The 22,381-nt window shown below is 36.9% G+C and overlaps 3 protein-coding genes and 1 pseudogene across 8 annotated transcripts; 2 read left to right on the plus strand and 2 right to left on the minus strand.

The window, feature by feature from the left end:
• Nucleotides 1–3,787: 3,787 nt before the first annotated feature.
• Nucleotides 3,788–5,101, minus strand: LOC120089031 (pentatricopeptide repeat-containing protein At1g06270 pseudogene; annotated as a pseudogene).
• Nucleotides 5,102–5,523: 422 nt separating this feature from the next.
• LOC120089293 (senescence-specific cysteine protease SAG39-like) lies at nt 5,524–12,187 on the plus strand. The gene is made up of 3 exons (XM_090306030.1): nt 5,524–5,965; nt 6,138–6,587; nt 12,048–12,187. Exons 1-3 carry the CDS (start codon nt 5,524–5,526, stop codon nt 12,185–12,187), a joined length of 1,032 nt encoding a protein of 343 aa, XP_090162156.1.
• A 3,249-nt stretch (nt 12,188–15,436) lies between these two features.
• On the minus strand, nt 15,437–21,641 carry LOC120089512 (pentatricopeptide repeat-containing protein At1g06270). 6 transcript variants are annotated; one of them, XR_016524163.1, is made up of 3 exons: nt 20,209–21,641; nt 19,637–20,009; nt 15,437–15,591 (listed from the first exon to the last, which is right to left on the minus strand). XR_016524163.1 is itself a non-coding variant. In XM_039047009.2 (2 exons), the coding sequence occupies exon 1, from the start codon at nt 21,328–21,330 to the stop codon at nt 20,209–20,211; it is 1,122 nt and encodes a 373-aa protein (XP_038902937.1). In that variant the 5' UTR covers nt 21,331–21,641; the 3' UTR covers nt 15,437–15,591. The 6 variants fall into 6 exon arrangements, 3 of the variants coding, with proteins under 3 accessions (XP_038902937.1, XP_090162593.1, XP_038902935.1); XR_016524165.1 differs by lacking the exon at nt 15,437–15,591 and adding an exon at nt 19,523–19,602 and having other exon boundaries at nt 19,707–19,887; XR_016524164.1 differs by lacking the exon at nt 15,437–15,591 and adding an exon at nt 19,523–19,602 and having other exon boundaries at nt 19,707–20,009.
• On the plus strand, nt 17,733–19,976 carry LOC120089513 (senescence-specific cysteine protease SAG39). Its single transcript, XM_039047011.2, has 2 exons — nt 17,733–19,216; nt 19,387–19,976. Exons 1-2 carry the CDS (start codon nt 18,658–18,660, stop codon nt 19,974–19,976), a joined length of 1,149 nt encoding a protein of 382 aa, XP_038902939.2. The 5' UTR covers nt 17,733–18,657.
• Nucleotides 21,642–22,381: the final 740 nt, after the last annotated feature.

Below are 22,381 nucleotides of genomic sequence, written 5' to 3' on the forward strand. Positions count from 1 at the left end.
ATTAGATTGATATTTCATAGGATCACCTTCTCGATGGACTTTTGACGATTAGATATCATGACCAATTCTGAAATTTCACTGATCGCAGCTTTCAAGTATGCCATAGACCAAGTCCAAGATGAATCATTCTCACCATCGACAATGTCAAACACAATAAGGCATATATTGTTATTACCATCAATGCACCTCGGTATTAACAACATACCCTTATACTTCTTATGAAGGTGAATGTCATCTACAACAACCACAAGACAGATACAGATACACGGCCCGAATTGCTGGTGGTTTATGTCCTAAATCTTGTTGTTTGTAATGTATAAACAAAATTCATTTATTTAATATAATAAGGAGTTGTTTTATTTTACAATTAGACCTGCGTAAGTCAATTAAATGAACTAAGATATAAAGTTATTTAATATAACATGAATAGTTGTGGTTGACATACGGATAGATCATATTCAAGTAATAACCTAAAAGGTCTATAGTGTACGGATAAGGTTGGGTGCCTTATCATAGTGAGACTGTGGATATGACCCACTTTGTAAACATTACAAACGATTTGATCCAATTCGTTCATGTATAGACGTGTAGTGAGGGTATCATATACAAAGAGTTTGTATAAGACTGGACCACAAATAATTAATCTTTCTTTGTAACATCGTTGACTGAAGTGATTAATATTTCATAGGATGATCATGTGTAACTCGATCTTCATTTTGAGTGAGTTATGGACTCCTGTCTATGAGGGTTTGTTCTTTGATTTGTATTAATGAGAGTGACCCGAGTCGCTGATTCAATAAGTCTATCATTTTGGGAACAAGACTGAGTGGGAAGTTAGGAACATAGCTACACTAGATGAAATTCACTCCTTTCTGACTTGAGAATAAGTAGATAAATTTTTCCCTTAAGTGCTGACTCCAGATTTTAAACAATGGGGCCCTCTCTCTCATTGGCCCGAGAAGGATTCTGTTTATAGTTGAACTATAAACAAGTTGTTTATTAAAGGATCAATGGGACTTATGGAGCAAAAGGTAATTATAGGGGTAAAACGATAATTTGACCCAATTGTAATTATGAACAAATTGTGAAAAATTCACTACTTGTAATGGTTATATCCATAGACAGAAAAATATTCTATAGTGCGAAAAGTGCAACTATGGGTTTTTAGAAGCACAACCTATAATTAATGAATGCTAATTAATTTAATTAAAGAGTTTAATTAATTAATCTTGAATCATTGGAACTTCTAATTTAGAGGTTCATTAGGTCCCCTGCTAACTCACTAAGGGTAAACCAATGATTATTTAGTTTTGGAAGAGTTTGAATTATTCAATTATAAGGGAATATATTTTAATTGTATGTGATACAATTAATATAATGTATATACATTATATTATAAAGTTAATTTTGAATAAGATTCAAATTTAATCTATATAAATTTGAGAGAATAATGTATTTAAATAAGATTCAAATATTAAATAATATAAATGAGATTCATATTAAAACTATCGGTTAAATTTAATGTGAATGAGATACACATTAAAACTATAGGTTATGAGATAAAAATACATTTGAATATGATTCAAATTCAATATTTAATTCAATATATTATATTTAATTAAAATTAATGAATTAGACTAATTAATAAATTATTTAATTTGATCTCATTTGATTTTTTTATTAAATTAAATAATAACTCTAGTGCAGTTACAAAGGAGTTGAAGATAATGGTGAAGGGATTTAACTCCCCTCTCTCATTATGCAGGGAGTTCTCTGCATTTGGAGAAAGAAGTTTCTCTATACAACTCTCTATAAAGTTTCAAAGAACACAGAGAAAAAGATTTCTTTGCAAAAAAATAAATAAATAAATCTTCCCAACAGCTTCAAAGAATTTGGTTCCCGCAAACCCAAATCCTTGCCGAAGAATAGCAGAGAAGACTTGTAGCAGTGTCTTGTTCGAGATCCAAGAAGAGTTGTTTAGATCATGTTATTTGAAGAATTGGAGAATATTGAATATTTAGTCTTTAAAGGTAATATATTTTTCCTCGAGATTCTTCACAGTAAAAGCATGTTTAGTTTAAATGTTTAATCTTCTCTGAATTTTCTGTTTTTCGAAACAATAACTAAAAGTATAGGCGATCAATCGCTTCCACACAGGATTCGATCCCTTCATGAATGTCATGAAGACATACTTAAAATATTATTCGTCTTCAATTTCAACCTAAAACACAATATATGGATTTGCAAACTTAAATGCTTCACCATATGCAATAACAATGGTGTAAGATCCTTTTGGCAACCTCATGCGTATACTAATGCCTACTCTCTCACACGATAGGCCCATTCATAGCTTATAATAATTACTCCATAGTCTTGCCGAATGTCCCTTGGATGGTATGACCGATCGACTTGTTCATACTTGGACTTAATTAAGTGTCCAATAACCCAACTCTTAACTTGTCGATTATCGAAGTTCCTAACTTCAAGTGCACATGTATGTTCGCTTAGGTACTTCGTCACCTTGAAACAATCACTTCCTTCCAATCTCTTTGCACGAGTTCTCCAATTATGTCTCTTATCTACACGTTGGATAGTTAACAAGGTATTCTTTGACTTCTTTACCTAGTAATCAAAATTCTTTCTTATTGCAAGCATTGACAATTTAACCAACAAATCATATTTGCAAAAGAAAATTTAACCGACCTGTAAGTCAATGTCATTCAAACAATAATGACGTACTTTGATAATGTCATCATAAGTCAGTCCATCATGGTCTAGGTACATCAACAAATTGTTGGGTTGGAACATTCGAATGTGTTGGAGCAGAGAGCATTGCCACTGATGAGATGAGAGCAGGTGGGGTTGGAACATGGACAGATGGTGTTGGGACTGCCTGTGGTGTACATCTCGATTGAACAAATGATGTTGGGACAGGTTATGGTGCACATCTCGATCGGATATTGAACTTAACATCATTGTATCCACCTCATGGATCATTTCTGTGATCGCCAAATTACACAACTCGATGTTCTCATCGAGTGCATACATGTTTGGAATATCATGTGTCGGATGTGGTTGGAAAATAAAAGTTCTAATTCGTTGGAATGGTTGGAATAGTAGGATTGTCATGTGAATCCGTATTATCAATGTCGACTCCATGATTATCATTCGGTATCACAGATACAAACAACAACATCTAGGATGCATCACTTCCTTCCCAAAAAACAAAAACAAAACAAAAACAAAAAAATCTAAGGTAGACATCCGTTATATCAATTGAAGGAGCTGGGACCAATAGATTGTAACATATCCTTATTGATATTAAGTCGTTGATGCAGAAGACCCAAGTTCACTACAAGTTATATCACTTCTAATCTTTAATCGTTCCATGGAACCTCCAACATAATTACTATCGGTCTAGTTCTACTCCCCACCATAATGCACAAATGTGCGAAGTAACATCATTGTCCCTTTAAAGGCCAAGTATAGACAATCAAGTTTGAATTGCACTTGAATCTAAAATAAAATCTAACCAATTACTAAGAAAATAGTACGCAATTGCTGAGCTCAGGTATGTTATGACGGAGTATTGGATCAACGATCGCTTACGTTTGGATACACGATTGCTTACCATTTGATTATGATTGCTTACTTTTTAATAAACGATTGCGTACTATTCCATCAGCGATCATTTACATTTGGATAAACGATCATTTACCTCCACAAAATGATCGCTACTCACTAGTATGCGATCGATCACCTATCATTAGCAATCGCTATGAAAATCCTAAATTGAATTATTGATACACCCTGGATATGATGAATGATCCTCTTCTACTAGTATATGTTTTTTGCTTACTCTAGACCCACAAAAAAAATGAAAGAAGTTGAAAGCGGTCGACCGTGTGGAAGTGGTTGCTCGTAAAGCAACCACAACATTGATAATCGTTCCTTGTCTTGGTGTCAATTTAACTTTTAAAACCATTTCTTTTAGTAATTACACTGCCTTGTCTGTCCATCTAACAGCTGTTACTGCACTAATTAAGGTGCCATAACTCTCCAAGTCAGGAAAACACCCTGCCCCTCCTATACTTTTCAATACTTGAAAAGCCTCTGCTAATTCATCAGTGGCACAAAGAAAGGATATAATATAATTACATATGTTACTGTCAGGCTTGTACCCAATTGACCGCATATCCATCAAGATATTAGCAACAGATTTAGACTGGCTACGTTGTTTTAGCCAGGCAGAAGAGATGAGAAGATGGGTCTGCGGGGCAAGGACATAACCAGAGTGGAGAATCCTCTAGAGGACTGGAAGAGAGAGGGGAAAGGGTGAAGAGCTTTAAAGAGTGTAGAAAAAAAAAGAAACATGGACAAATTGGGATCTTGAGCGAGGTTTAATAGATATTAAAGATTGCAATATCTCATCCACAATTTGTGTTCTTACGTTAACAGGAAAAGTAGAGAGAAACAAGAAAAGATTGGGGTTATGGAAAGCTTCTCGCAAAGAAGGAAACAAATCTGGAAGTTTCTTATATGACTTTGATTCAACTGCAGCTTTAATGCTCTCTTGAAGGGCTTGTGATGGAGATATTGAGTGGATCGAAGAATATTGTCGCAAAAATTGATGGAAACCGAGTAGAAATGCAGAAGTCTTTGTTCTTCCCATATTCATGCTAGAATGAAAAGGAGAATTCTTATGTTGTAGCACATAATTGTTTATCAAAACATTCTGCAAATGGTTCACAGGAAACCCATAGATCATGAAACAGATTTAACATTATGTACGATCCTAATTAAGAGACGATAAAACACTCATCACAAAAAATGGTAGCATATAAATCAAGGAACAACCCCTGTTTCAAATCCCAGAAGGTTGATTCCAAAGCAATGGCAAATAAAAATAAAAATTAAAACCTTGAGAACCTGAAAAATGAGCGATGGCAGCACGATCTCACCAACGGCAGGGGTTAGGGGCTGAATCACAGAGTCTATGAGGAAAAATGTTCAAAGACAAGTAACTCTGATTGTTCGTGGAGGTGAGGTGTGATAGAGAGGGAGCGGCGGTCACTGCAGCGTGCATCGGCTGCCACTTTTTATTTCTTATATTTCTCATTTCTCATTTTTTGTTTACTTATTTTCGAGAAAAAAATGATTATTCATTTCTCACCTTTTTTGAAATGAGATTTTATAACTTTACCTAAAAGAACACTTGCATTATTATGTAGTACACCCAAACCATTTTCTACGATGGAAGTGCAGCACCAATTGATCTATTTTCTTCTTGTGGCCATCTATCTAAAGCAGAACTATATGTTTCCCCTTTTCTTGTCGTGCTGGAAAGATGAAACAACAGACCAGCCCTTAATGAAACTTCAAGGTGTGAAATACATGAATCCAAGAATTTCTCATGCATCAAAACTTCATCCGCTTGCAGTTAAGAATGGATCAATATATAACTAGACGTCAATGTGGAGAACGGAAACAGACTTTTGATTCGCAATTAAAAAAAAAAGAGCCATGGAAGCATATAGAATGATTTGGAATGTGGGTTTGATGTCTCTAATTCTCTGGGTTATCTGGACACCCACAATGGAATTTATGGCAATGGACAACCCCCCAGGATCTAGTTCTGGTGACTTACAAGGCAGGTACCAGAAATGGATGAGTAAATACGGTCGACAATACAAGAGTAGAGAAGAGTGGGAGCGGAGATTCACAATTTATCAGTTGAATGTTCAGTACATTGACAACTTCAATTCTCTGGATCATTCATATACTCTAGCTGAAAATAACTTAGTAGATCTCACAAATGATGAGTTTAAGGAGACTTACTTGGGGTACAAAACTGATTGGCTTCCTGATACATGCTTTAGATATGGAAATATGGTAAATTTGCCTACTAATGTTAACTGGAGAAAGGAAGGTGCAGTTACTCCAATAAAAAATCAAGGCCAATGTGGTACGAACTCATAATACACTCGTTCATCTAACTAATCAGTAATCAGTATGAAAATGTTCTCTTTTCGTCTGATTTTGAGTTTTTTTTCCCTAACTACCCTACCCTCCTCTATCCATTGTAAGTCATCCCTTCGTATTCGAACAAACTCACCAGTTATGAATTTTTAACACAGGGAACTGTTGGGCATTCTCTGCAGTAGCAGCAGTGGAAGGCATCAACAAAATAAAAACAGGAAAATTGATGTCTCTATCAGAACAAGAGCTTGTGGACTGCGATGTGGCCTCGGGGAACCAGGGATGCAATGGTGGTTTCATGGACAAAGCATTTCAATTCATCAAGAAAACTAGACTCACTACAGAAACAGAATATCCATACAGGGGAATTGAATCTACATGTAATAAACAAAAAGTGAGAAACCACACCGTGGAAATAAGTGGATATGAAAAAGTGCCTGCCAATGATGAGAAAAGCTTAAAAGCAGTCGTTGCTAACCAGCCAGTCTCTATAGCAATTGATGCAGGGGGATATGATTTTCAGTTCTATTCTGGTGGTGTCTTCTCAGGCAATTGTGGAAAACAACTCAATCATGGAGTGGCAATAGTTGGGTATAGGCAAGCTAGCAACAAATTGTTAAACCCCCGGTCTGCCCTGCTCCTTTTCAACTCACTTTCGATTAACAAGAAATTAAAATAACAAGATTAAAGGAGATTGAACAATGCACTCTAGCCTTTTATTTATAAACCTTGACAGTAGTCAAATAACAGCAATGGAATACAGAGGAAGAAGAAATGACGAATAGAAAATGAACAACAAACTTAGGAAAATTAGAAAGAAAAACAAAATGTCCCATCCTGGATTTCGAGAGATACTGGTGTCCTCTCCTCAAGGTCGAATCACCTTTCAGCCAAAATCTTCTCTGCTTTCTTTCTCTTTCTCTTCCAATTTATTTAATCCCCCTGTGGTCCCACCCCCAATGGATCCTCAATAGAATTGCCCTTTTTCCCCAGATTCTCATACTCCACTATCTCTCTAACTAACTCTTGTGGTGTTTTTAACTTTTTGTCCCTCCTTAGAAATGCACCTTGTCCTCAAGGTGGAAGGATAGAAATTGTTGCTTGATGTTCGTTACCGACTCCCATGTGGCCTCATTATCTGGAAGACCCTTCCATCTAATAAGCCATTCTTGTGTGTTTAGTTCTCCATTCCACCTTACTCCAAGCACCACTTCAGGGACAACCTGTAGCTCAAATTCTTCAGTTAACATAGGGGGTAATGGCTGTATGTATTGTGACTTACCCACTTTTTTCTTAAGTTGAGACAAATGAAATACATCATGTATCACTACCTCTGGTGGTAGATTCAGTCGATACGCCACTTCTCCTATCTTTTCAGTTATTTGATACGAACCATAGAACCTTGGAGATAACTTCTCGCTTTTCCTTTATGCTAGTGATCTTTGTCTGTAAGGTCTTAGTTTGAGAAAACTTTCATCTCCTACCTCAAATGTCAGCTCACGTCTATGCTGGTCGGCCTGCTTTTTCATTCTATTCTATGCAATTTCTAGATTCTCCTTAAGTGCATTCAAAGCCAAGTCCCGTTCCTTTAATAGGTTGTCAACACTGTCATTGCTGGATTTTGTTTCCCCATAATGTATTGACGATGGGGGAGTCCTCCCATAGATCGCTTGGAATGGGGTAGTCCTTATTGATGCATGGAAGGTGATGTTATACCAATACTCTGCCCAAGCCAGCCATTTATTCCACTTATTAGGTTGCTCATTGCAAAAACATCTTAAATAAGTCTCCAAACACCGAATTACACGTTCAGTTTGTCCATCTGTTTGAGGATGGAAAGCTGTACTTCTTCTTAATTTGGTTCCTAGGGCTGCAAAAACTTCTTTCCAGAAATTACTCAAAAAGATTTTATCCCTATCAGTAGTAATCGACTTAGGAATGCCATGAAGCTTGATGATCTCTTGTATGAAGATTTTTTGCTACTTGCTTTGCTGAAAATGGATGCTTGAGGGGGATAAAATGTCCATATTTGCTCAATCTATCAACCACTACTAAGATGGAATCAAAGCCCCCTGCTCTAGGAAGTCCTTCAACAAAGTCCATGGTCCACTCTTCCAAGGTTAGCTCGGGAATAGGTAACGATTGTAGCAGTCCTGCAAGGGTTAGAGATTCTGTTTTGTTTCTTTGACAAATATCACATCCAGCCACATAATTTTTTATATCACTCTTCATTCCCGGCCAATATAACTCCCCACTCATGCGTTTGTAGGTCCTTAGGAAACTCGAATGCCCTCCAAGTATGGAATCATGGTAAGTATGCAATAAAGAGGGAATCAAAGTTGATTGTTTAAGGATGACTAACCTTCCTTTATAGAGTAGTCTTCCATTTTTCCATTTGTAGTTTGGTTTACCATCTGGATTGTCTTTCAATAAGGCAATGATTTGTTGTAATTCCTCATCTTCCCCCATCTCCTTTAATATGAGTTCCACATCTAACACTGCTGAGGAGTATAAGCTAACAAGTTCAGACGATAGGTTGACTCTAGACAGGGCATCTGCTGCCTTGTTCATCAAATCGGGCTGGTAAAGTATCTCAAAATCATAGCTAAGAAGCTTGGTTAACCACCTCTGAAATTGGGATTGTACTTCCCTCTGTTCCACCAAGAATTTCAAGGTTTTTTGGTCTGAAATCACAGTGAATTTTCCTCCTAATAAGTAATGACGCTACCTTTGGACAGCTAATATGACTGCCATTAATTCCCTTTCATAGATGGATTTGTTTTGAGCACGTTGTGAGAGCTTTTGGCTGAAAAAGGCTATTGGTTTGTCTCCTTGAGTCAAAACAACCCCACCCCTATTCCCGAGGCATCTGTTTCTATAATGAAAGGTTGGTTGAAGTCTAGCAATGCTAGAACCGGACAGGACACCATCTGCTGCTTCAAGTCTTTAAATGCTCGAGTGGCAGCCTCATCCCAAACTATTTTTCTTGATCAAATGTGTTAGTGGGGCTGCCTTAATGCTGTAACCTTGAACAAAATGCGGATAATAACCGGTCAACCCCAAGAAACCCCTCAATTCAGTCACATTCGTGGGACGCGGCTAGTTGACCATAGCTTGGATCTTCTCCCCATCAGCTTCAACCCCTTAGTGTGAAATCCAATGCCCCAAATATTGTATCCTATCTCGGAAAAATACACATTTCTTTTGGTTAGCAAAGAGTTTATTGTCTCTTAAAATGTTGAACACCACTCCTAGGTGAGTCTCATGAGTAGAAACATCTGGACTATACACCAAAATATCATTAAAAAACACAAGTATAAAGCAACGTAGAAAGGGTTTAAAAACTTGATTCATCAGTGATTGGAAAGTTGCAGGTGCATTCATGAGCCCAAAAGGCATAACCAAGAACTCGTAGTGCCCTTCGTGAGTTATAAATGTTGTCTTCTCGATGTCTTCCTCTCTCATGCGGATTTGGTGGTAACCTGACTTTAAATCAAGCTTTGAGAATACTACAGCCCCGTGTAACTCGTCAAGTAACTTCTCAATGACTAGAATAGGGAATTTTTCAGCTATTGTAGCTTGATTCAACCTCCTATAGTCAACACAAAATCTCCAACCCCCATCCTTCTTCTTTACCAGTAAATTGAGTAGGGACTTCAGCTAGGTCTAATGAATCCAGCTTGCAACATTTCATGAACTAGTTTCTCTATCTCCTCCTTCTGTGCATATCCATACTTGTAGGGCCTGACATTGATTGGATTGGTTCCATCTTTAATGGTTATTTGGTGGTCACTGCCCTTCTAGGGGGAAATGAAGTTGGTAAGCTGAATACATCTTGGTTCTACTCTAATAGTGCTTGAATCATGACAGGTAATACAGGTTGGTCTTCTTTCTTCCTCCCTTCCTCCGTCCCATCAAGGTCTTCAAACTCAAGATGCTGGAAATCTACCAAGAAGTCCATATCTTCCTCATTCCACTGTTTACTTAGCATTTTAAAGGAAACTTCAGCCTTAGTGGGGGAGGGATCCCCTTTTAACACGATAAGTGCTCCATTCGACCAAAAGGCCATTGTTAATGAAGGCCAGTGGATTCCCATGAACTCAGTGGTACATAGCCAGAGCATTCCAAGAACTACGTTCATCCTTCCTAACTCCATAGCCAAGAAATCAGCCTTTACCATCAAATTTGGGAGTGTGAGCTCCACCCCCTTGCAAATACCCTTTCCCTCGATTTCACTTCCATTTCCTATCACCACCCTAAACCTCTTTTGTTGTTCCAATGGTAACTCCAGCTCCCTAACCGTTTCTTGATGGATAAAGTTGTGAGTAGCTCCCAAATCAATGAGGACTACCACTTCCTTGTCCCTGATTTTTCCCTTGAGTTTCATTGTTCCCTTTGCTGAAAATCCAAGTAGAGAGTTCAACAATAGTTCCACCTTTTCTTGTACTTCACCATACTTCAATTCCACCAGTTCTTCTCCTTCGATTAACTCCTTTTCCTCCATTTTCTCCTCTTCATTGGCTATAAATAGCATGAGTTTTCTATTTTCTTTGAATTTACAACGGTGTCCCGGGGCATACTTTTCATTACAATAGAAACAAAGTCCCTTGTCAAGTCGTTCTCTGAATTCGCGGTCACTTAGTCTCTTCATTGGGGCCTCCTTCTTGATGGGAAGATTCTGTTTTGCAGGAATGGGAACTAACGGCTTCACGGGTAATGCGATTTGTTTCATGGTTGGTTTGTCCATAGGCTTTCCCTGACTTTTATCACTAGATTCCCCTCTGTTCATTTGGCCCATTTTCTGGTTCAGCCTATTGCGGCCCAACTCTTTCAAGGCCAGCCTGAGTGCAATGTTCCGATCATTCACCAATTTGGCTTCCTTCATACACTCGTCAAGAGTTTTGGGATTCCGGCTAACCACTTCAGCTTGCAGCTCTGGTTCTAACCCGTTCAAGAATGCATCCTTCAGTACTTCCTCTAATAAGTCCGGCAATGGAGCAAAATAGTTGACGAATTTTTTTACATATTCTTGGTATGAACCCTCTTGTCGAATTTTCAATAACCTAGCGCATAAGCTTCCTTCTCCAACCCTCCGGTAGTGTTCAAACAACCTACATTTTAGCTCTTCCCATGTAGTAATGGCCCTCCGGTTGTTACTCCACCGGAACCAATCAACTTCATCAAGGGCGAAGCTAATCACAGCCACCTTCACCTTCTCAGCATCAGAGAGCTCATGAATTTCAAAATGCTCTACTTGATAGACCCACGATTCTGGGTTGTCACCTGCAAACAAGGGCATTTCTAAACATTTATACTTACCTTTGTCCAAGCTGCTTCCGCTGGGAATATGAGAAGATTCGACTTCCTCTGTCTTCCCTTTCGACTTGAGATTGCTTCCTTCAGTTAGCATTGATTCTTCTTTCCTTCGAGCCATGTTATTCTCTCTAACCTCCTCGGTCAGCTTTTCCAAGTTCTTGCACAGGCTAACAAAGTGCTCCTTCAGCCCTAACATTTCCTTCTCCGTAGCCTCCATCCTCTCTTCCAATTGTTTTTGGGCCATGGTGTGCATTTTCCTCGGGGTTGCGGCTCTGATACCAAATGTTAAACCCCCGGTCTTCCCTGCTCCTTTTCAACTCACTTTCGATTAACAAGAAATTAAGATAACAAGATTAAAAAAGATTGAACAATGCACTCCATCCTTTTATTTATAAACCTTGACAGTAGTCAAATAACAGCAATGGAATACAGAGGAAGAAGAAATGACGAATAGAAAATGAACAACAAACTCAGGGAAATTAGAAAGAAAAAAAAATGTCCCAGCCTGGATTTCGAGATGTTGGTGTCCTCTCCTCAAGGTCGAATCACCTTTCAGCCAAAATCTTCTCTTCCTTCTTTCTCTTTCTCTTCCAAATTATTTAATCCCCCTGTGCTCCCACCTCCAACGGATCCTCAACAAAATTGCCCTTTTCCCCCAGATTCTCATACTCCACTATCTCTCTAACTAACTCTTGTGGTGTTTTTACCTTTTTGTCCCTCATTTTGTATGTGAATATAATGGGAAGCTTTACACAAATCTTATTGGCTTGTCAAGAATTCATGGGGCACTAACTGGGGTGAATCTGGTTACATAAGAATGAAAAGTGATTCAACTGACAAGCGAGGTACTTGTGGCATAGCTATGATGGCTAGCTACCCCATCAAAGACTGAACATATTTCCTGGTGTTAATTGATCTTGTCTACCTTCAGAAGTGAAGAAATTAAATTTACCAATTATAAATTATAGCACATTTTAAAGTCCACTAAATTATATTATCCAGTGATGCAATAAGATAGTAAAAGGTTATTATGTACGAGCAACAAAAGTTGAAAGAAAAGGAAGGATTCAAGCATAACAATATATATATTTGAGAATAAAGATATAAACGAATTTATAACACCTAAGACTTCAACCCTACAAATTAAACAGACTCAATAATAATGTTGGGGTAAGGTCGAGAGTTCAAAGTTCGACGTACAAAAAATATGAAAGAGGAAGGTCGAGGGTCGACTTATTTAAAAAAAATAAAAATCAACAATATTCTTACAAATAGTTTGAAAACAACAATATTTTCCTAAATAGTTTCTAAAAATAAAATATCCTTTTAATTTTCCCCACTTTTTCATCAATCAATTAGTTAGGATTAATTTATTGGAATTGAAAAAATAATTAGGTTAATTCAACACTAATAATCTCTATATAAACTTGCTCAAAAATAATAATAATAATAAAATAATTTTTAACTCATCTTGATGGTTATAAATATCGATATTAATAATATAATTAATTTTAATAGAATGAATAAATATATCCAAAATAAATATGAATATCAACAAAAATAAGAGAGAAAAGAATACCTATGCTTTTGTAAGTGTCACAATACCTATGTTCATCTTTGCCAAAAAAAACAATGGGAACAACTCATATTATCACGTCAATCCTTCAAAGGGATATATTTTTAAAAAGTAATTAATGGACAAAAAAGATTAGAGATGCATCGAAACATCTTAACTAGGTCGACATATTCCTCACTCTCATAAAATTCTTTTAAACCCCACGACTAGAACCAAAGTGGTGTAGATTTACATCTGCACTTGCCACAATGAACAAGATTCCTTCACCTATGCATTCTACAAACAGCTTCCTACCAAACCCTTCTCTAACTCTGCCTGCCAAAGGATAGTAGAAAACCAATGCTTGCTTTATATTCATAGAGTTGTGGTGTGACTTACCCATGACTATTAGATGTTATGTTTGTGTTTTGGAGGGGTTTAAGACTGATGTGCAGTGGGTTTATGGACATTTGGGTGACATTTCTGTAAGTGTTAAGGTCGTTTGGTCACTTAAAGTCTAGTGTGGTTGCTTGAATTTTGGTTTCTTAACCTTTAATTACACGTTTTTGTTTAGATTTCTGTAAATGTATCTCTTATTTTGGTTGAAGATTTAAAAGATTGGTATATATATATAATTTTGATGGTCTTCCAGCAAAAGTATGCGCGTGTATACGCGTGTGTTCTTGTGCATGTGTTTGTGATGGGAATAGAGCTGCAGATCAAAAAAGAAACTTGTGGCTGCAATTTTTTTAAGAAAAGTGTGACGATACGTGACCTTTTCGGCATAAAGGAATTCTTCAATTTGAAGAATTACTCTTTGTTTTATTCAGTTGGTGCAGCAATGAGAACAAGAATACAGAGGATACTTTTCTTTAATGTTTCTCTTTTTTATTATTAATTCCAATTATGATATAGGAAATCAAATAGTTCATGTTGGCCTATTTGGTGGAATTTATAGCACTAATTTTGAAATCTTTTATAATGTTCATCATAGTCGAACTAGTTGTAGAAGAGTCAACGTACTCCCGAGTTTGAGAACGAACCAGTATATTTTCAGTGTCGTTCTTTTTTTTTTCCTCTTAGTTATTTTCTATTTTATGAATCCTAATTTTTTTGGGATGAAGTGGATATGTAAGATATAAATTAGTTTTTGCTTTTTATTTATATCTAGGTATAAATTTCCTACAAGTGGTATCAGACATTTTGTTCAGAAGACATGGGATTATGACAGCCAAGAAGTTTCGAGCGGATCATAAAATTGGATGGAAAAAATTTTGGATATTGGAAGATGCAAGTTAAGATTTTTTAACTTACAAGAAATTGCATAATGCATTGAAGGAGAGACCGAAAGGGTTTTCATAACCTAAATGAAGAAGCAGTTTGCAATCATCTGGATTTATTTGTCAATGAAAATTTCTAGTTTTGTAGCCGATGTGACTAATGCAGTGAAGTTGATGGAAGTGTCTATCAGTGTTTTTTTTTTTTTAAGCTTTTACCTTTCTTTCTTAAAAATTTGTTTTACCAAAGGATGTGTTCTTTAAAATTTTCTATGAGGTAATATAGAAATATTTGAATGTTTGATTTTTTATATTCTTGGGGTGATGGTTGAGAATTTTTTAGAGCCCAAAATTTGAACCAAATATAAAATGAATTTAACTGAAATAATATCTTTTAAAAAAGCTTTTATTAAAAGGCTATCTTATGATGTGAGAAATTTGTAATATTTTCTCACATTTTCGAGGTGAAATTTTTTTAAATTCTTATACGGCCTAATTGTAGAATTTTCTTCCACTTATTTTTTGGGATCTTATTTCCAAATAATAGAGAAATGAGGGATAAAATAAGACAATATTTAAAATATTTTTTTAAAGAATATTTTCAAATAATTTAAAGTTGGCCACCTATTTAATAGGTGTTGTGAGGTGCCAACACCTTTCCCGTATACAAATGCCTCGCAAATTCAACTCTATTTTTCACATACCATTTTTATTACTTTCTATTAAAATATTGTTAACTTTATTTTGGTGCTCAATATAATCACACTGTCAAAAGGATTGGTGGAAACTCCTTTTTCCTTTTAAAATTAATATTATTTTTGAGGACGTCGGTCGCTCCGCATCGTCTCGGGCAGGTGGCGACAAAGACAAGAACAGGATAAAGTGGAGTTGGTTTTAAATATGCCTATGTGCCATCTAATCATTGATCCTAATCCTAACTTGTTTGGAATTAGGAAAAACTCATATCCTAAGTCTAAGACGTTGTAAACTAGATCAATTCTCTTATAAATACATCAATAAAGTTCTATATGAGGTAACTTAAACATCAAACTTCTTCTCTATTATAGAGTTCTCATTCTAACGTTGATAGAACCCGCAACATTCTTCTGTTATGGGCGCTTAGGTGGGAGTGTATTCCTTAGCATTGAAACATACTTGGATCTCCCTTCTCTCATTAGTTTTACAATTCAAATTTTTGTTTCACTATATGTCACGCCCTGCGCCGAGCCCATGCTCTTGAGCTCGCGGTGAGGTGTGATATAATATGTTACTACTTTAGCTCAGCTACTAGTTTCGTACTTTTGCAGCAGAAAAACATTACATGCTTTTTAATAGAAACTAGTTTACAAGTCCAAATTATAAAATACACGTGGAAACCCTATCCCGATAACCAGTCTTATTTACAGTTATTTTTCAGCTTGTGGCAGACCTTAACCAATCCCGCAACCTGGACTCGTCAGCTACCTGCAAGATAAACATAGAAACAAACCATGAGCTTTTACAAAGCTCAGTGAGTGGTAACACAAATATAAATCTTCCACAACAAACATGAGGTTTCCAAGTGGACCTCCAACAAAGCATGAAGCTTTCACGAATCCACCTACACACACGGTAGATGTTTAACATGCAATATCACAACAATAATACCAGCCTATGTGCACATAACTCCTCCTATCATGGGCTCAGAAACTAGGCCCATCGACCCTCTGACCATCCCAATTCAAGGATTCTCTATCCCACAGGCTCAGGCACTAGACTCCTCAGTCCCCTGACCATCCTGTAAGGATTTACTCTGGGCTTAGGTTCTAGGTCCTTAGACCCTCTGACCATCCCAATCATCACACAAAACCTACAGCATATTAATTTACAATATGCTCAAAATAACAAGGGAAGAATTAACCACTCACAGTGAAGTTATGGAGTTCACACAGTTCACCTGATTTCCCTGATTCTACCGTTGGATCCTATTCAGCTTTGAAGCTTAGATTACTACCACTTCCAGGCCTTATCTATCATCACACAAAACCTACAGCATATTAATTTACAATATGCTCAAAATAACAAGGGAAGAATTAACCACTCACAGTGAAGTTATGGAGTTCACACAGTTCACCTGATTTCCCTGATTCTACCGTTGGATCCTATTCAGCTTTGAAGCTTAGATTACTACCACTTCCAGGCCTTATCTCAAGACAATTCCTTCTTAAAAAATGTGAGAAAATGTCTTAACTACAATAGCTTAAAGTTTCGTCCCTAAATTCCTTGGTGAAAGCTTGTGGATCAATTTTACTCTTCCTGGCCCGACTGTCTTTTTCCTGGTGAGCACCTCGCGATTTTCCATAATTTTGACCACGCATTTTGCCGAGGCAGCCCATACACATAAACTAGACTTAATTTAGAAACTTTTAGTCCAAAAATCACCTGATTCGCACGAGTGGTTTGGAAGAACTAGTGGTTTGAAGTTGGCCTTTCGCTATTGTCCAGACAGTTTGGCTCCTCCGCGTCCTTGCTAGAAACTCCGACCCACACTTAAATTTCTCTCTTCTTATTTTTCGTCTCTTTATGCTCTTTGAGAGACTTGGTGTGGAGGTTGGAGTGGGGCGTCCCTCCTTTTATAGGCGTCCAAAAGCCTTCCAAGCTTGTCACCTACTTCTCCATGTGTTGTTCTTAAGGTTTGCCAACCTACAGCCCCTTCCACCTCTTGCTTGAGTTGTCTACCAACGCAAGTTTGAACCATGCAAGTGCTGGATGTCTCTCTTCTATCATGCCAACGCATGAGACTAAATTTGCATGTCTCCTCAAGCCTCCACCTCAATTTCTTAAGTCAGGAGGTTTATTCTCAATCAGCCACATGTTAGGATGACATTTTCCTTATGATCTCAGCATTCCTATGCGTTCATTCCCTTCAATATGCGTTCACTAGGGTGATTCTCAAGGCATACAACTAGCCTAAGGTATCAACGCATAGCATACTTAGAACGCATAGTTGATCCTCAACACCTAATATGATCCCAACGCATGGAAATTCTTAGTTTCCCTTAATTTCCAACATAGCACCATCGCAACCCTTAACCATCGCAAGCCAACACCATGCGATATTTAATTTACATTTTTTTATTTTTATGAGATATTATTTTTTTAATTTATTCTTTTTATATATTATGAATAGTAATTATTTTGATATAGAAGCTTTTAAATGTCACTGACATAAATAATAACATTTAAGGTAAAAAAAAAACTTCAATATTCAAATTTACATATTTTAGATAATAATTTGGGGACATAATAAATCAAATCAACACTCAAAACCTTCACATGCAAGTCTATAAATAAGACTAATTGATATAAAGAACAGAAACTTTAATCACAGTAGTGAGGTAGTTTAAAAGATTTTACAATAATGATCTTGGATTCCTTTTGTACATTTGGTACCAAGATTTTGATGGAGTTTTTTTTTTTTTTTAATTATAAATAATAATAAAATATTTTTAGAAATTGTTTTATAAAATGGAAAATTTAAAAAAAAAAAAAAAAAAAAAAAAAAAAAAAGAGAGAGAAGAAGTAAGAAACAAAGGAAGAAAGAAAGAACAAGGTGGAATGGGGAATGGGGAATTAAATAAAGAAAAAAAAGGGAAATTTGTACAGATATCTCACTCTCGCTAACATCTCGCTCTCGCTCTCTCAAGCTCTCGCTCTCGCTCTCTCAAATCTCGCTCTCTCAAGCTCTCGCTCTCTCAAATCTCGCTCAAAATCTCGCTCTCTCAAATCTCGCTCTCAGGATGTCGCTCTCGCTCGCTCAAAATCTCGCTCTCAGGATCTCGCTCTCGCTCTCGCTCTCAGGATTTCGCTCTCGCTCTTCCCTCTTTCGTTCTCTCCCAATACAAAATTATTTATAACACATCAAATAATTATGAAAAAAATCAGACCAAAAAAGAAAAAAACTGGAAACTCCCAAGTTAAGAAACTTCGTGCCAGATATGCACCAATGAATGGGTTAGAAAGAATCAAAGCTGGAAACTCCCAAGTTGAAAAGAAAAAAACTGGAAACTCTCGCTCTCTCTCAAAATCTCGCTCTCTCTCAATATATCGCTCTATCAGATCTCGCTCTCTCTCAATATCTCGCTCTCTCAGATATGCACAAGTAACTCTGATTGTTCGTGGAGGTGAGGGTGTGATAGGGAGGGAGCGGCGGTCACTGCAGCGTGCGTCGGCTGCCACTTTTTATTTCTTATATTTCTCATTTCTCATTTTTTGTTTACTTATTTACGAGAAAAAAATGATTATTCATTTCTCACCTTTTTTTAAATGAGATTTTATAATTTTACCTAAAAGAACACTTGCATTATTAGTACACCCAAACCATTTTCTACGACAAGTGCAGCACCAATTGATCTATTTTCTTCTTGTGGGCATCTATCTGAAGCAGAACTGTATGTTTCCACCTTTTCTTGCCGTGCTGGAAAGATGAAACAACAGACCAGCCCTTAATGAAACTTCAAGGTGTGAAATACATGAATCCAAGAATTTCTCATGTATCAAAACTTCATCCGCTTGCAGTTAAGAATGGATCAATATATAACTAGACGTCAATGTGGAGAACGAAAACAGACTTTTGATTCGCAATTAAAAAAAAGAAAAAAAAGAGCCATGGAAGCATATAGAATGATTTGGAATGTGGGTTTGATGTCTCTAATTCTCTGGGTTATCTGGACACCCACAATGGTATTTATGGCAATGGACTACCCCCCAGGATCTAGTTCTGGTGACTTACAAGGCAGGTACCAGAAATGGATGAGTAAATACGGTCGACAATACAAGAGCAGAGAAGAGTGGGAGCGGAGATTCACAATTTATCAGTTGAATGTTCAGTACATTGACAACTTCAATTCTCTGGATCATTCATATACTCTAGCTGAAAATAACTTTGCAGATCTCACAAATGATGAGTTTAAGGAGACTTACTTGGGGTACAAAACTGATTGGCTTCCTGATACATGCTTTAGATATGGAAATATGGTAGATTTGCCTACTAATGTTAACTGGAGAAAGGAAGGTGCAGTTACTCCAATAAAGAATCAAGGCCAATGTGGTACGAACTCATAATACACTCGTTCATCTAACTAATCAGTAATCAGTATGAAAATGTTCTCTTTTCGTCTGATTTTGAGTTTTTTTCCTAACTACCCTACCCTCCTCTATCCATTGTAAGTCATCCCTTCGTATTCGAACAAACTCAACAGTTATGAATTTTTGACACAGGGAGCTGCTGGGCATTCTCTGCAGTAGCAGCAGTGGAAGGCATCAACAAAATAAAAACAGGAAAATTGATGTCTCTATCAGAACAAGAGCTTGTGGACTGCGATGTGGCCTCGGGGAACCAGGGATGCAATGGTGGTTTCATGGACAAAGCATTTCAATTCATCAAGAAAACTGGACTCACTACAGAAACAGAATATCCATACAGGGGAATTGAATCTACATGCAATAAACAAAAAGTGAGAAACCACACCGTGGAAATAAGTGGATATGAAAAAGTGCCTGCCAATGATGAGAAAAGCTTAAAAGCAGCCGTTGCTAACCAGCCAGTCTCTGTAGCAATTGATGCAGGGGGATATGATTTTCAGTTCTATTCTGGTGGAGTCTTCTCAGGCAATTGTGGAAAACAACTCAATCATGGAGTGGCAATAGTTGGGTATGGGCAAGCTAGCAACAAATCTTATTGGCTTGTCAAGAATTCATGGGGCACTGACTGGGGTGAATCTGGTTACATAAGAATGAAACGTGATTCAACTGACAAGCGAGGTACTTGTGGCATAGCTATGATGGCTAGCTACCCCATCAAAGACTGAACATATTTCCTGGTGTTAATTGATCTTGTCTACCTTCAGAAGTGAAGAAATTAAATTTACCAATTATAAATTATAACACATTTTAAAGTCCACTAAATTATATTATCCAGTGATGCAATGAGAATTAGTAAAAGGTTATTATGTACGAGCAACAAAAGTTGAAAGAAAAGGAAGGATTCAAGCATAACAATATATATATTTGAGAATAAAGATATAAACGAATTTATAGTACCTAAGACTTCAACCCTACAAATTTGCGTCTTACAGCAGAAGCAAATTCTGCTTCTCCAATGCCAGCCAGCCCCTCAACAACCTTTTGCCTGACCTTGATATATGGTATAAACCCTCTCTCTGTCATCCCCATGGTCACCTTTCCTGCCAAAATATACTCGCGACACTCCAAACAACCTTCAACAAGAAGCTCGTAGCTCTCAAATCCAACATTGTGACTCTCCTTCTCCAACAGCTCAATGATCTCAACTGCTCTCCTTACCTCTCGGTTTGCTCGTAAAGCAGCCACAACATTGATAATCGTTCCTTGTCTTGGTGTCAATTTAACTTTTAAAACCATTTCTTTCAGCAATTCCACTGCCTTGTCTGTCTGTCTAACAGCTGTTACTGCACTAATTAAGGTGCCATAACTCTCCAAGTCAGGAAAACACCCTGCCCCTCCCATTCCTTTCAATACTTGAAAAGCCTCTGCTAATTCATCAGTGGCACAAAGAGAGGATATAATATAATTACATATGTTACTGTCAGGCTTGTACCCAATTGACCGCATATCCATCAAGATATTAGCAACAGATTTAGACTGGCTACGTTGTTTTAGCCAGGCAGAAGAGAGGAGAAGATGGGTCTGCGGGGCAGGGACATAACCAGAGTGGAGAATCCTCTGGAGGACTGGAAGAGAGAGGGGAAAGGGTGAAGAGATTTGAAGAGTGTAGAAAAGCAGAGAAACATGGACAAATTGGGATCTTGAGCGAGGTCTAATAGATATTAAAGATTGCAATATCTCATCCACAATTTGTGTTCTTACGTTAACAGGAAAAGTAGAGAGAAACAAGAAAAGATTGGGGTTATGGCAAGCTTCTCGCAAAGAAGGAAACAAATCTGGAAGTTTCTTATACGACTTTGATTCAACTGCAGCTTTAATGCTCTCTTGAAGGGCTTGTGATGGAGATATTGAGTGGATCGAAGAATATTGCCGCAAAAATTTATGGAAACCGAGTAGAAATGCAGAAGTCTTTGTTCTTCCAATATTCATGCTAGAACGAAAAGGAGAATTCTTATGTTGTAGCACATAACTGTTTATCAAAACATTCTGCAAATGGTTCACAGGAAACCCATAGATCATGGAACAGATTTAACATTATGTATGATCCTAATTAAGAGACGATAAAACACTCATCACAAAAAATGGTAGCATATAAATCAAGGAACAACCCCTGTTTAAAACCCCGGAAGGCTGATTCCAGCAACGGCAAAATCAAAATAAAAATCAAAACCTTGAGAACCTAAAAAAATGAGCGGTGGCAGCGCGATCTCACCAACGGCAGGGGTTAGGGCAAATCACAGTGTCTCTGAGGAAAAATATTCAAAGACAAGTAACTCTGATTGTTCGAGGGTGTGATAGGGAGGGAGCGGCGGTCACTGCAGCGCGCGTCGGCTGCCACTTAAAAAACTCTTTTGAAAAAATGAGTTCCCTAATGGAAAAATTAAAAGGATATTGTCCTTTTAGAAACTATTTAAGAAAATATTGTTGTTTTCAAATTATTTGTAAAAATATTGTTGTTTTTCTTTTAAATAAGTCGAGGGTTGAAAATTCGATCTAGATAGGTCGAATTTTGAACCCTCGACCTTCCTTTCATTTGTACGTTGAACTTTGAATCCTCGACCTTATCCTTCTTAACATTATTATTGAGTTTGTTTAATTATCATTCCGGAGACCTTCCTCTATCAAAATATAGTATTTCTAAATTTTCATAAGGTCTCCCTGGAATTCCTTCCATAGCTTGTTGAATAATTTTTACGGATTCTGTCATCTCAGCAACTCTGACTAAATAACGAGCTAATGAATATCCTTCTTTTTTGCACTAAACTTCCCAATCAAATTCGAGAGCGAGATTTTGAGAGAGCGAGAGTTTGAGAGAGCGAGAGCGAGAGCGAGATTTTGATAGAGAGCGAGAATACCGTACAAATTTCCCTTTTATTTCCTTTTTAATTATTACACATTCCACCTCCTTCTTTCTAATCCTTTCTTTTTTTTTTCTTTTTTTTTTTAAGTTTCCATTTTATAAAAATAATTTCTAAAAATATTTTCTTATTTTATTTAAACTCTAAAAAGAATAAATTAAAAAAATAATAACTCATAAAAATAAAAAAAAATGTAAATTAAAATATCTCAT

This window comes from Benincasa hispida, chromosome 10, assembly GCF_027475165.1.
Source record: "Benincasa hispida cultivar pf3 chromosome 10, pf3_genome.v1.1, whole genome shotgun sequence".
Classification (NCBI taxonomy): Eukaryota; Viridiplantae; Streptophyta; class Magnoliopsida; order Cucurbitales; family Cucurbitaceae; genus Benincasa; species Benincasa hispida.